At 33.5% G+C, this 16,252-nt stretch overlaps 1 protein-coding gene across 7 annotated transcripts; it reads left to right on the top strand.

The window, feature by feature from the left end:
• Positions 1-341: 341 nt before the first annotated feature.
• LOC106143157 (ATP-dependent RNA helicase DHX33) lies at positions 342-15,995 on the top strand. Of its 7 annotated transcripts, XM_060944554.1 has the most exons (14): positions 342-537; positions 8,074-8,158; positions 8,540-8,825; positions 9,478-9,687; positions 9,831-10,053; positions 10,265-10,449; positions 10,609-10,684; positions 11,164-11,351; positions 11,843-12,016; positions 12,615-12,739; positions 13,052-13,176; positions 13,929-14,093; positions 14,415-14,543; positions 15,233-15,995. In XM_060944554.1, the coding sequence occupies exons 3-14, from the start codon at positions 8,566-8,568 to the stop codon at positions 15,512-15,514; spliced, it is 2,142 nt and encodes a 713-aa protein (XP_060800537.1). In that variant the 5' UTR covers positions 342-537; positions 8,074-8,158; positions 8,540-8,565; the 3' UTR covers positions 15,515-15,995. The 7 variants fall into 7 exon arrangements, with proteins under 7 accessions (XP_060800537.1, XP_060800525.1, XP_060800529.1 ...); XM_060944542.1 differs by having other exon boundaries at positions 7,765-8,825; XM_060944546.1 differs by having other exon boundaries at positions 7,939-8,825.
• The last annotated feature ends 257 nt before the right edge of the window (positions 15,996-16,252 follow it).

Below are 16,252 nucleotides of genomic sequence, written 5' to 3' on the forward strand. Positions count from 1 at the left end.
AATCGATTAGATAAAAATCGATTTTTTATCAGCAATGTCACATCCCTAAAATGAATGGCCGGCTAGGCGGGGCTAGTGTTGGAAACTGATCGATTATTTGCAAAATCTTTTTTTCAAGTCCAAAAGATTCATTTTTTAACTCAAGATGCAGTACTGAATCGATTCAGGGAATCGGTGTTTCACCCTTGAAAATTGTCATTCGATATTTTTAGTATGGTAAAAACCATAAAGTAATTACAATTAGTTGAATGTATCCGTAATATTACGGTGTTGCCGATAAAAGGGTAAATTACTCAAATACTCGCGAGATGTCTGTATGATTAGTTTCCTTCGCCTTTCGCTTGTCATTTGTTTTGATGTTTGTTATCTGTGTTAAACTGTGTTTGTTGTCGTGCGATTGTGATAGCTTTTTGCGTTTTTTTGTGTGTTTGACCATTTTTTTTGCGGTGTATTCTACTAGTCACGTTTAAGAATTTAAAGATGAACTGAAAACACGAGGTGCTTCCATGCGAGGAATCAAGGCTCTTTAATTGAAAAGTAAGACAATTCCTAACCTATAAAGTAGTTTGAGTTGAAATACAATTTAAAACCTCACACACGTTTATTTCATTAAAAAATGTTTATTCTGGTCTCTGGACCTTAATAAATGTACAGAGAGGGTTTTTTTTAGTGTGTAGTGTAGTAGAACGTAGTAACTTGATCAAATTAAGGACGTCCTGGTCAAAAGGGTCAGGTCAAAAGTACCCGAAACCGCCGAGCTTGTATGAAGAGAGTTATGAATGTGGATGAAGCGAAGGAAGTATGCAGAGATCGTGGCAAGTGGAAAGAGGTAGTCTCTGCCTACCCCTCCGGGAAAGAGGCGTGATTTTATGTATGTATGTATGTAGTGTAGTTCCAAAATAAGCGCTGTGTTTTAATTAATTATTTAATATATTTATAATTGTATGTAAGTACATAGGTATTGATATTCCACACCTTTTTTTTGTAACGGGGGGAAATCCTTTTACGGACGACCACCTGATTTTTAACCCGGGAGTGTGGGACTCCTGGCACTGAGTGTGAGTGTGTTCATGTTTGTTTCACTTTTATTTAATTTACCTGAAGACTGCTCTTCCTCTTCAACTCTATCGCTGTACCGAATTTCATCAAAACAGGTTCAGTGGTTTAGATGTGAAAACCTAACAGACATATATAGTCATTTACCTATTTATAATATTAGTAGGGATAACCCTTATGTGATACATTATGCCTAAAATTATTATAGCGCTACAGGTGCCGTGACTTGCAAAGCCTCCATCTCGCCATCGCTCGTTGTAACTGATTATGTCGAGAATGTGCAGGGTTGCACTTTTGTGCAAAGGATTTGAGCGAAGCTAGAGAGGGCACTGGCGCGAGAATGAACGGCCGCTATAAGTATTATGTCTAGGTACTAAGTTGTGACCAACCAGGGCGTAACACTTAAGAAAGAGCGATTATTTGAAACCAATGGGAATTTTTAAGGCATTCATATTTGATAGACACTTTGCTAATTTTAAGTTTCTTATCAAGTAGATCGTATTGAAAATAAACGTTTTGAGAAAGCGTTTCGTTATGTTATGTATAAAACGCGTAACGACATATAGCATATAAGAAGGAGCATGAGGAAAAATATGTGTTCACTTCCATAAACTAAAGAGTTGTGTAGTTGTAAAAACCAGTGTTGTCCAATCGTTTTTATTGATATCGATATTGATACTGGTCTTTTTGTCTATGGGACCCCAATGTTCTAATAAAATTAATGAAGAAAGTATGGTAGAAATTTTTTTGTGTATACATTACATTTACAATTTACAATTAGTATAGTGTTACAAGATGCAAATTAATTATTATCTTGTAATATTTTCTGGGTGTTGAATCCAGATACTAATATAATATATCAAATACAAAAGTAAGTTTGTTTGTTACTTCTTCATTTTTAGTTAAACCATTGAACTGATCTGCTTGAAACTATGTATAATAATTGAAAGACGTGTATGTTCGTAACAGACTGATTTTATTTAATTTTCAAAGGAAGGAAGTTCAAATTTTGACACTGAGTTTTGATACACACTCTAATTCACCCACTTATCAAATCAAACCAAATTACTTGCATGTCTAAAGAAAGGATACATTACAAGGATATTATGCCAAGCAAGTTCATAAACTTATAATGTTTCAATTGACAAAGGCCCTTAGTTAGTAAAACAAAGATATAATACATGATATAAATACGCGGAACACATTATGGCAAAATTATAAAAATAATAAAACAGATAAAAATTTAGAAGCAAAATTTACAGAATATAGAAAAAGGGTTTATGATACAATACAGGAAACTAATAAAAACTTACTATGTTGATTATTTTAAGAACCATATGATAAAGCCGAAAAAAATGTGGAAGGCTATCAATAACCTATCATGCAACAAAATAAAAGACACGGTTGGCCCAAGTACACTAGTCACGGATTCAAATACAACTTGTTTAGTTTAATTCAAAATGAGTATTGCTTAAAACTCTTTAATTCGTTTACCAGGTTGCAACTGGCCATTTACAAAGAAATAAAAAGAAAATTTTTGAGTTCACACGGAATTCCATTAAGTTATACCTACTATAAGATCGATTTGATGTTTTAGCATAAGTATTATGTTATTAAAGTGCATGTTTTTAAGTTTCAAATCAAAGGGCAGTTTCAGTTCATCAAGAGTTCATACAACTTTTTTCAATGAGTGCTTAAACACAACTATTACAGAGAAAAAAGAAATTTGTGAGTGCTTTAACAATTATTTTTCAACTATTGGCTCTATATTAGCAAGTAAAATCCCAAATACGCTAATGACAAGCCGAGACCGATTATCGCTAACACCCAATGCAGCGGATTCAACAAGTTTGTCCAACTTCGAGCCAGCAACCACGGATGAAATCACTAAGATCATAGATCAACTGGAAATCCATAAAATGTATACTGAAACTTATAGTCACTCCATTAACAAATTGTATAAATAAATGTCTAAACCAGGGAGTTTTTCCTGACAGTTTAAAAATAGCAAAAATGACACCATACATACATTGGGAGACAAGACTGATCCATGTAATTACCGTACTCATCTCTGTCTTGACCTTAAAAAGCATTCGATACTATTTCTCATAAAATTCACCTCGAAAAACTTTTGGACATCGGTATCACTGGCAAGGCTCATGAGATTTTAAAGTCATATGTCCAAAACCGCAAACAAATTGTTAAAATTGGTCCACATCAAAGTTCTGCTAATCCAATTACATTTGGCGTTCCTCAGGGCTCTATTTTGGGTCCGCTTTTATTTCTAATTTGATAATATACAACATAAAGGTCTAACAGCTGATATCACCTTATATGCAGATGATACAAGTTTATTTACTTTGGCCACTCTATTAAAACTATTATGTCTAACGCACAAAACGACTTAAATCTACTTAACAACTGGTTTTCTAAACTTAAATCTACTTGAAAAAGATTTTCCTCACAATTAATGCAACAAAAACAAATTTTATCATATTCGCCGCAAATAATAAACGAATTAACGACATTGCAGATATTAGGATAAATAACAAAATAATCAAACAAAAATTTGTTATCGATCACCAATTAAACTGGAAAAAGCACATAGACAGAATTAAAACTAAACTGACATCCTTGACAGGTATTGTACGAAATATTGTAAAATGCCTTCCCCGAAAAGTAAAATATATTATTTACAATTAATTAATTAAACCACACATAGACTTATTGATAGAAATTTGGGGAACTGCAGCTAAATCTAACTTAGAAATTCTACAAATTGCTCAAAATAAATTAATAAAATCCTTATTTCATTACAAATATCGTACGCCATCTAAAAACATCTATGAGGAGACTAAAATTATGACAATTAAACAACAAAATCAACCATCCATCATAGTTTCTTACCCATATTATACTTATTATTTATCCTGTTATTTGAAATGAAGACTCAAGATTTTATTTTGTTATATAAGAATTCCTTGCCAAATACCGTAAGAGGTGTACTACTACCGTTGTATTATTGGCGTAAATAAATAAATAGGTGACGCAACACATCCTTGTAGAGTATTGCCAGATTTTTTGCTATATAGCTCTGAAACTTAGGCTATAAATTTATTGATATCCAAGAAATGGTGGCACATGAGATAATGAACAGCGGTTGTTACAAGAATACAAGATGCGATGCGCTCGTGTAATTGTTTAAAAAAAATTTGCTACATTCTACAAAAAAATCTGAATAATTAAAATGTAACAATTGGAGAACTTTACTATAAAATATGTAGTGATTGATTATCCATAATTAGATAATTTCAAAATAAAAATATCATTAGGTACACTCTTATTACAATAAATGTCATTACATTCACGGCATTAAATAGTCATTTCTTAATAACTCAAAATAAGAGATAACAATATCCATATTTGTTACTAGTTTTTAGTAATTTAGATTACTTACCTAATTATAATGTACGCCAAAAAGATAATGGGTTGGTAATGGTTGGGATGTAAAACTCACATAAAAACGAAATGACGCAAGGTAGGTAACATAACACTGTGAACCATTCTTAGTCAATTTTTATTTTAACGAATTATGTCTTTTTCTCAGTGACGATGGCTCTATAATGAGTGGGTGGTATCTTTTCATGTTTCAACGTGTCACTATAGGATCAAACATGAAAATATCCAATTTCAAAAGTCGAATTGTCATCGTGAACTGAAAAATTTGCAATGACAAAACTTTGGACTTAATTATTTCCTAACATATTTATAATTTTATACGAATGTGCCTGTAAACTGAATGAGACATTCATCTATAAGTACACAGAGTTTTTTTTAAATTATTTGTTTCTAGTAAAAGTATATATTTTTTTCTTATATTGTTTCTCAGATTTCTCGATATTCCTTCGGGAGCGAAAAACGGGTGCGCGTATGAATTCGCGAGAAAAATTATCCATAGCACACCTAAAGCTTTAAGGGCTACTGAACAGAACGTCATCAGCAGAACATATTATACCTTTTATTCAGGTACTGTTTATGTAGGATTTGCGTTGAACTACAATGTCCGTGAGCGAGGCCGCGGGCAACAGCTGGCACTTTTACTCACAAAAGAATAATAAAGTAATGACTCATCATAAATACCTTTCGTAATGGAGCAAAAAATTTAAATACTGAAGTATGTATTTCAACAATGGTGTTATACTCGATTGTTATATGAAATAATAATTATTACGATTATTTACAAGCTATATGCGACAGGTGATGATAAAAAAATCTTGACGATTTTTTTCATGATGATTCATTTATGATATTGTAATTTTCCACTTACAACTAAATAAGTATGGCAATTTTAGGATATTTCAGTTATATTTCTATATATTAAACAGTACATACACTTTCAATCAGATCGTCAGACTTATAGGTCGGACGAACTTGGCGGCACGCTACACGGGCCCTAAGATCTATAAAAACACCTTTTAAAATGAAATTAATGCTTAACCTAATTAAATAATAAGTACCTAGCAGTATGAATTCAAAGTCCACCTTCATCTCGGTGGCTCACTCAGACAGTTTAAGAGTACGAGAGCACTATTATACATAAGAAACCTTCTTACATCAGAATTACGATGTGGAAAAGCTAGTATAATAAAAGGTAAACACATATGAATGTTTTTTACTCTTTCACATGAACACTAATTAATGGATTTGGTTGAATCTTATATTACAATTTACTTACAGGAATAAAAGGGGCAACTGAAACTATTTTTTAATTAGCTCTTACTCGCAGCTTCGGTCGCGCAAATTTAGCCACTTACAATTTGTTACAGGTGTTTCTTCTATCCATCAGGATCTTTATTTTTTACCGGGACAAAAGTACCATTTGTCCTTCTTCAAATATACGCAACATTTTAAAAAGACAGGTTTAGTACTTAACGCTTGAAAAGACAACTTACATACAAATAAACTTACTTTCGCATTTATAATATTATTTTGGAACTATTCTATTCTACTAATAATAACTTTATTTGTTCATACATAATTCAAATTTAAATTTTTATTAATGATTATGGGACATTTTATGTATGTATGAAGTGTCCCATAATACATATATACACATGGTCACATCTATGTCCCTGGTGGGGTAGAGAGAGCCAACAGTCTTGAAAATAAAGGCCACGTTCAGCTATTTGGTATAATTATAGAATTGAGATTCAAATAGTGACAGATTACTAGCCTATCGCCTAAACTAACTAAATTTCTTTTTTATATTTTTAATTAAATTAATCTTAAAAACGTAAGGAGAACGCGTTTTAGTATGTCGGTAGAATATGGATAAATTGTCAAAAAGAATTTTGTTAATTATGTGTCAAAATACTATTTTTAAAGACCTATTCAACGACAACCTACAAGACTCCACTAACCCATAGTGGAGAAAAAAAATATCCGCTCCCTAAGTAAAACCGCGTCATACAGACAGGCAGTTCCTTTTATGCCTATTTAACCTTAAAAAGGAAGTTTTTATTATATTCACAATCTGTTGTAAGAATTATTTATTCACAAATGATGATTATCTATATAGTAGAAAATTCAAGTAACCAATATAAAATGTAAAAGCTAATTACTAACACAAAACAAAGCTGGAAACAAGTATCCCCTGGTTGCTTGATTTTAACTAAAAATAACTTATTAACCTACATCTGAATCCATCTAGTAACTTTAGTTACTAGATGTTACTTGTTTTCATTGTAGAAAATCTGATTTCATTTTATTCATTTTCTAAGCTTTTGCCCTTACATACATACATACATAAAAATCACGCCTCTTTCCCGGAGGGATAGGCAGAGACTACCTCTTTCCACTTGCCACGATCTCTGCATACTTCCTTCGCTTCATCCACATTCATAACTCTCTTCATGCAAGCTCGGCGGTTTCGTTTTTCCCTTAAGTATGTAAAATACATAGTATGATTAATAACCTTTTATTATCACATTGAAAACATATATGAAAAAATCCTTGTAGTTTAGGGGAAAAATATTAATGAAATCAAGTAATGTTTTTTGGTTCCCATACAAAATTTTGTGAAAACTAAGTTTTATTTGAGGTAAAAACACCAATACAAAGCTTGTTAGGTAGCAGAATAAATGTTACTATTACTTAAGTACCTACTTATAATAAATCTGTACAGAGGTCATTTTTGTACATGATAATCTTCGATCAACTTTAAATAATGATAATAGATTAAGAACGATTTCACAAGTAACTACCTACAAAATTTTAATATGATACATATTAGTTTAAACTAAAATATAAGCGCTTAACAAATATTATTTAAAAATAATAGCATATTTATAGCATATAATTTGACGGCCTCTGTGGCGCAGCGGTAATACGCTTGTCTGTGACACCGTGGGTCCCGGGTTCGAATCCCGGCCAGGGCATGATGAGAAAAGAACTTTTTCTGATTGGCCTGGGTCTTGGATGTTTATCTATATAAGTATTTATTATTATTATTATAAAATATAGTATCGTTGAGTTAGTATCTCGTAACACAAGTCTCGAACTTACTTCGAGGCTAACTCAATCTGTGTAATTTGTCCCGGATATATTTATTCACATAACGCGTTGACAAATTTTTTTCTTTCGGAATATCCGGGTTGAACAGATTATTATAATAGAAACAGGTGTTATCAGACGTTTTTTTGTTCCTAGTGCCAGATGTTTTTAATGGTACCTAGTAGGTACCATAAAATATCTGTTGAACTGAATGGGACTAGATGAACAATAGCGAGGGCCATTCCAAGGCAATAATTCTTATTGTAATTACTTACTCATAACAATATGAGTCATAAAAATAATGGCAAAAATTGGGGTGAAAATATTTAGGTATAAGTGATCTTTACCTGGTACCGATGGCATGCAGACGGCCAGTATTTTACTGTCGTTTGTTCGTCGAGGTGCTACTCTTGTGCTATTTCGCTTGTGGTTACTGATCTTGGACACTTAATTCGCCTGCTTTAGACTAGTGTTTAATATCTCGTGGTAATTTAAACGTGGTATTGGTTCTGGAGGAGTAAGCAGCGGAAAATAATCTTCTGATTTAAAGGTTGGTGTATTTGTAATGTTATTTATACTAATTCCAAATTTTATTTACTTGACTTTTTTAAGATATACTGACCAGACAAACATGTATTCATAAACAAAAATAAATAGGTATATTCTCCTTTCAAAACTCTGAATGAACACTTAAATATGTCCAGGAATAGCTATCTTACTACATTTTAGTAAGTAGTGTCTTCAGTCTTAGGTAGGTATATAGAAACTGTGGGAGACTGTGGGTGTTTGTTGACAGATTAACCTGTGGCATATCCTAAACCCTAACTAAGGCATTAATACCAATTAATTTTGGGCTAAGGAGGGCCACAACTTAAAAACAAATATATTTAGTTTCATAAACTTTGTACTAATAAATTTAAAAATGTTTTAGGATTCCCGCTTCGGGTGATTTGTAAGATGATTGAAATGGATTCCAAGTATGCCGCTTTTGAAGGTCACACTGATCAATTCCATAGTAAAAATAAAAGAAAGAAGTCTACAATGAATGTAAAGAAAATGAAATTGGCCATTGATAATGCACCTAAAAGTAATGGTATTGCACTGTCACAAAATAATAAGGAATCAAATTTACCATGCCAACCAGAAAATGATAGAAGCACTTTACTTGAGTTACTGGAAGCAAGAAAAAAATTACCAGTTTATGCTGCGAGACAAAGGTTGGTTTTAAAACTCTTTTATATAATGAGTCTTATTGAATATTATTGAAATAATTGTTGTTTTCTCCTACCTGGGGTTTATCCTGGCTTATCTGGAGAGAAGGCTGGGGTGAGCTTTAGGATTGTAAAAATCCAGGAACACACACCACACACCGTAACAGATAAATATTTTATAATTATTCTTCTTCCTCTTATCTCTTTATGTATTATACTTGACTAGTATCTGCTTCGGTGCCTATAACCTTGTTTTCCGTAAAATAATAATTCTGCATAATCAATGTGTAGTTCACTTAGCTCAGTTCAGTCAATTTTTAAGTTGGAAGACAAATTTTTTCAAGCACAATTTGTATTTAATAATTAATATTGTCATATAATGACACCCAATTTTACATGAAATACAAACAATAAATTATAAAATGCTACCTGAAATTCAATAGTCCATAAACAACAAGTAATTTCAAAAGAATGTTTTAAAAAAGCATTAAGAGTCATCTGCCTGATGGTGTGCAAGTTGAGGTCTTAGGTGGTAGACTCAAATCGAGCCAAGAATATGCATGTTCTTTCTTGGGAATCCTTAAGTTGCAGGTAGTTAATGGAGATTAGGGACTCTATTATTAATTTATTCAAAGTTTGGTTTTATTTCAATTTTCAGATTTTTAGAAGAAATAAAGGAAAACCACACAATGATTATACTTGGAGAGACTGGTAGTGGAAAAACCACTCAAATACCTCAGTTGATTCATGAACAACGTCTTGAAGGTGATGGAGCTATAGCTGTGACCCAGCCTCGCAGGGTGGCCGCCATTACGATCGCTACCAGAGTGGCCGCTGAAATGGATTTGCCACTTGGTGGTGTTGTTGGGTATGTATGATAAACTTGAACCAAATAATAACTAAATGTCATCCGTAACTGAAATGAAAGCCATACAGAAGCCATTATATAATTAAAAATTAATAAGTAATAGTACTAAAATGTTCTAAATTATTACTTTTTATAAATTTCAGGTATTCAGTGAGGTTTGAAGATGTGACAAGTCCAAGAACCAAAATTAAGTATTTAACAGATGGAATGTTGTTAAGAGAAGCTATAACAGATCCTTTGTTGAAAAAATACTCTATAATAATTTTGGATGAAGCTCATGAACGTACAATCAGCACAGATGTGCTGTTTGGTGTTGTGAAACTGGCACAAAAAGAAAGGGAAAAACAATATAATAATCCATTAAAGGTAAGTAAATAGACCGTTGGCCTGGCTATATTTAAGTTTTCCATTTTTATATGTATGTATGTGTATGTTTGGTTGCAGTGATTATAATAAGCCCGTTATTTAAGAGTAAAGGCCAAATATGAACCCGCCTTTTCAATTGTTGGTACATTCACATGTTTAAAGATGTAGATTATTTTAACTGTCTATTCTTGATAACAAATTTTTGTTACAGATTATTATAATGTCAGCCACAATGGATGTGGATACATTTAGGAAGTACTACGATGACTGTCCAGTAATATACTTAGAGGGTAGAACCTACCCTGTTACTATTTTCCATTCGAAAATAAAGCACGAAGATTATCAATATGCAGCTATCTGTACAATATTTCAGCTTCACGCCACAACACCCCCCAAGTAAGTAGTGACTCAGTAAATGAAATATATTTTTTAAACCAAAATGTCATACAAATGAATACTTAAACTTGTCTTAATAATAATTTCCTCTTCTTAGTTGTCTGTTGAAATAAAGAAAACATTTTCTGCTCTAATTAATGAATTATTCTTTTTTTACAGTCAAGACTTTCTCGTTTTCCTGACTGGACAAGAAGAAATTGAGACTGTAATGTACAACATAAAACAGATCGCGAAAGTAAGTTTTTTTTTGTGAAATGTTTAATTCTCGGCAATGTTCTTAGCAGCATTTTGTAAGGACATAACCACCGGTGTCCATGACACTTTCTATGCTCGCCTTTTGTATTTTCTCATACGTGAGGTGCTGTGTAGAATACACAATATACAAAATATTTATTAGACCACATAAGTCTTCTAAGATAATCTTCTTAACCCTGTTACTAAGCCTCTGCTGTTTGTCTGTCCGTCTGCCCTGTCTGTCACCAGGCTGTTTTTCAAAAGCCCTGATAGCTAGAAAGCTGAAATTTTCACGAATTATTTATTGAGGTTGCCTCTATAGCAACAAATACCAAAAATATAAAAAAATATACAGAGGGTTTCCCATAAAATAAACGTGTTATTTTGGTATTAAGGCAAATGTTTTTTTATTGCTAATAACTAACATTTATGAGAATAAATTGTTGTGTTTTCTTTAATAAAGCTGCATATTAATTACAGGAATCGACAGGGCCACCCATTCTGGTCTGTCCATTGTATGCAGGCTTGCCGGCTTCTAAACAGATGCAAGTTTGGAAAAAAACTCCTGAGGGCATGAGAAAAATAGTTTTGGCCACGAACATAGCGGAAGCGTCAGTGACGATCCCAGATATAGAATGCGTTATCGACACTGGTGTTGTCAAAGAAAGGTAATCGTACCTTATTCATTATGCCTTTAATTTTTTTTTTGAATATTTAATTGATAAGTGATCAATCAATGATTATAGTAATATCAAACGTGACGGTGCGTTTTCATATTCATCATTTTGTTCCTTTTGGCATTTGCCTTCGCAACCTTTGCAGGGTATCCAAACTTTTATGCATATCCTCACGACATTTTCCCTTACCGTAAGAGCTAATTAATGTACTTACATAATGTCTCACTGAGGTATATAATAAGAAAAATAAATAAATATATATACGGAACAAATAAACACAGATTGAGTAAATATCGAAGTAGTTTCGAGATTTGTGTTACTTGTAATCCATCCGTCATTCTGGCATCAATTCGTGATCGTGACCCTTGTTTTCTGATGCGTACAACGCCGCCATACGACGCTTTACTTTTTTCAAGTGCACACAGCTCTGCCGGCCCTGTTTTTCTACGATGAGTGTAACATTGTGTGATGTGCTCCACCAGGACTTGGTGCACGGCGACGGGCGCGGAGCGGCTGCGCGTGGTGGCGTGCGCGCGCGCGGCGGCGTGGCAGCGCGCGGGCCGCGCGGGCCGCACGGCGCCCGGCCGCGCCTACCGCCTCTACACCGCCGCCGACCTGCGCCAGCGGCCGCAGCACCACACGCCGGAGATCCTCAGGTATATATTGTTATATTACCACTTGTATGTTACACCAATGTCACCACATTTGAGCCCGTTACAGCGCACAATTTGAACGTAATAATCGGAATAATAAAATACTTTTAATCATGTCTTTCCCTCGCGCAGTAGACAACAGTCAAAAGTGAAAAGACTGATAGGCCAAGTTCAGATGTTTTTGTTTTGATATTAGATGATTGACTTAATGATAGAATTGAGATTCAAATAGAGACAGGTTTCTAGCTCATCATCTTAAAAAAGGGATCTTAAATTTATAAGCCTATCCATTTTAGTCGCTTTTTACGACATCCATTTTTAAGAGGTTGAGAGGTCCTATTCTTTTTTTTCTTTTTGGCACCGGGAATCATAAGACAATAAAATAACAACCTAAATAATCAGAGATACACTTCAACTAGCCGTTCCCCGCAAGTTTCCTGTTATAAGCCTTGTATATTCTAAACATTTAAGTGCCTAGCAAATCATCATCCTGGCTTGCGGGTGTGAGAGGACTCGTCCAGTAAGGAAACAATTTCCTCTGTTTCACGATAAAAAATTTAAGTGAGACTAGACAACTAACATGATCTTTATTTTCTTACAGATGTCCTCTAGCCCCTACAATATTATTATTAATAGCAGCGGGAATTGAACCAAGCACATTTCCCCTCATGGACTCACCTCCGACCGAGGCTATAACTGCTTCCCTAGCATTATTGAAGGAATTAGGTAAATAGTTTTTTCATTTTCTTTTTTTTTAGTTTTTAATCTGTATCTGTGCAATGTACGAAGATGTGTTAATCTGTGGTGTGATATTAAACGTATTGTTATTAAAAGCCATCTGCTAAATTATAACTATAACTTGATACAACTATTATATCTTTTCAAATAGTAAAATTACTGTAAATTTTGGTTGGTATTACTCTGACAGCACTCGTGTGCCTTCAGATTTGAAAGTTCGAAGGACTAATATTCCATTTACTCAAATCAAACCACAATAAAAAGTATAATATATTAATATGATTTTTTTTTAATTCTCAGGAGCTATTGATAGTGAAGCCAATCCGAAATTAACTACACTCGGAAGGAAGATGTCTGCATTCCCAATAGACCCCAAATACGCGAAGGCGTTGATCACAGCATCAGAATATAATTGTTTACAAGAGGTAAATTATTATTAATTTTAATACTATATAAAAAGTAGTTATATTTTTATAAAGTTTTATAGATGGTTTTCAGACATTTAATTAAACTACTATTTTTCACCTATCATATAAGCTTCAGAAATTATCATCAAGTTTCTTTTTGTTTTTATTTATTAATAGATACAATAAATTCATGTGAATAATCAATTACTTTGCGCAAGAATATATCAAAGACTAACTAAGATATTATTATGTAGTTGGATATGTCCAGATACTATATATTTTTTTATTTAAACTTCATTGCACTAGATACAAATGTATAGCACAATTGGCGGACTTAATGCTAGAAGCATTATCTACCAGTCAACCATTGGGTCTTACAGAGAACTTCATGTGAGGTTAAACTAAATAAATATATTTATACCTACACAAAATATAAAATAAAATAATTATAATATACATACATAAAAACTACAATAGATAAACAATATACCTAAATAAATAGGTGCAGCGATTACCGAAATGAGTGAAAAGGCGATATTAAATACCCTCGCGACTCAAGAAAAACCCGTATACTATACTATACCGTATACTATATACCTAATAGGTACTCGTCGATAAACTAGCCCATTTTTAGGCCTACAATAGCATCAGAGGGAAAAGGACAAACTTGAAAATTTCATAACTGTTAAAATAAGCTTATTTTTGTTAATTATAATATACTTAATACGTATTATATTATACTAATAATGTGTTTATTTTATGTTTTACAGATGTTAAGTTTAGTCGCAGTATTATCTAGTGAAAACGTATTCTACTCGCCAATGAACAAAAGAGAAGAAGCATTGAAAGCGAAACAGAAATTTGTTTCGCCTTTAGGCGATCACATCACATTGTTGAACGTTTACAAAGCATTTTGCAAAGCACCACAGCAAAAGGTATAGTTTCACATTACATTTCACTCGTATTTATCAAAAAAATATTCATTTTTATTTGTATATACTTATTAGCAGTTTGCCCGTAAATACTTCCGCCTTAAATCTCTAAATTTATTAGGTATGTCACTCAAATGTCTAAGCCATATTTTATCTTGCAAAGTTAATGAAAGTTCATTCTGTAGTTGTCCGTGATAGAGTAACAAAAACATACATCCATTACAAATTGTCGCATTTATAATATTAGTAGTACATTTTTCAATAGAGTTAATAGTTACAAATAAACAAATTGATCAGTGTTCTCATTGCATTATATTGTTACAGCAATGGTGTAAGGAAAACTACCTCAACCAGAAAAACTTGACATACGCGAGTGAAGTGCGCCAACAACTGGTCCGAATATGCCAGAGTTTGAAGCTGCAGGTATCCAGTTGCGGCTCTGCCATGGATCAGGTATGTTTACTATCAGGTTTTTTAACGTTAGAAGTTATTGTATTGACCTCCTGCTCCTGTAGCGAAATATCAATTACTGTTTCACCTGTTTATTATGACGTGAAACAGGACAGCGATTGTTTATCGAGCGAAAAAAACGGCGTCGCGCGTGCCATGCTATGGGGGCTAGACTTCTTAAAATTGGTTCTTAAAATAATAAATTTAGTTGCCTTAGCGTGATGGATTTCTCACGATGTTTTCTTTGATCATGATCGAGTTGTTGTCAGTAACTAATCACTAGTCACTAATCTAAGAAGAATTCAATTTTTCTTAGATTAGTGGAGGAGGGAGTTAGGAGTAGGGATTATCGACGATTCTCGATTTGTAACGAGTAGACTCTTAAATGATTGAATCGGTTTCAACGATTCATTCACCACCTAATAGCTGCAATCCAAATGTATTGTAGGCAACAAACGATAGTTTTTTTTACTTAATAAGGTACCATATCATTATTGTCTATATATTATACTGGTGTCTCACTCTCTCTTTATTACTGAATAGGTGTCAACGATTGTTTCTCTACCTGATTGATGATTTAATCACGTCTACATTCCTTGAGTGGTCATATTCTTTGTTAACTGACTTTCTAAGTGACGAAATAGAAGTATTTAATGTAAACAACAAATAAGTTGAACTCGTTGTTTGAGCAGGTTCTCAAGTGCCTCCTGAGCGGCATGTTCACGAACGTGGCGTGGCTGCGCGGCGAGGGCGCGGCGGGCGCGCGCGCGCGCTACGTGACGGCGGGCGGGCTGGCGGCCGCGCCGCACCCCGCGTCCGCGCTGTCCGCCGCGCGCGCCGCGCCCGCCGCGCTGCTGTACTCGGAGCTGCTGCACACCTCGCGGCCGCACCTCGTCACGGTGTCGGCCATTCAGCCGCACTGGCTGCAGCAAGTCGCCCCGGACTATGCCAGGCGGTGCAGGGCCGCTCGGTGACGCTGATTTTTTTTTATAAGTATAAGATTATGTTATGATTAATTGTTATTTTAATATGAAATGAATTGTGATATATGTATGTAAGTTTTACTTGTTTGTTAAGCAGGGAGTCATTGATGGATTTAAGATTGTGTGATATGAGAATTGTGAATGTTCGAATATTCAATGTTTTGTGATATAGTAGTAACACAAAATTTCATAATGTTATACTTTATGAAAGAGGTTTAAAGATGTTAATGAGATATATCTAATGAGAGTTTATATGTGTATAACGATTAAATTTAAAAATATTGTTTTGTGTAAGAAATAAATCACTGCCAAAAATGGGAAATATTTGTTATTATTTGTATGTTTCGATAGCCATCCCTAAATACATGATTCTAAAAATTAAGTATAAGATTAAGTTAGATTAAGATTATATTCCTGCCTATGTTTGCAAGTGAAAATTATTGTTAAATATTAATAAAGCAGATAATTAACATCAAGCTTTTTTCTTTTGTTAATCTACCTATAAATATCCCAAGCGTCAAGCTACTAGTTGGAATCATTTTTTTAATCATCATTCATTTATTAATTTTTTTATTTCATCTAAAATTTTACATTTTTTGTCCTTGGCAAGTATAAATATTCTCCATAAAATATATATTTAAGGGCATACATACATATATAAAAATATACAAGATACATATAGACACAAACGCATATATAAATACTCGTACATAAGAAAGCTATGAGCGT

This window comes from Amyelois transitella, chromosome 2 (assembly GCF_032362555.1).
Source record: "Amyelois transitella isolate CPQ chromosome 2, ilAmyTran1.1, whole genome shotgun sequence".
Classification (NCBI taxonomy): Eukaryota; Metazoa; Arthropoda; class Insecta; order Lepidoptera; family Pyralidae; genus Amyelois; species Amyelois transitella.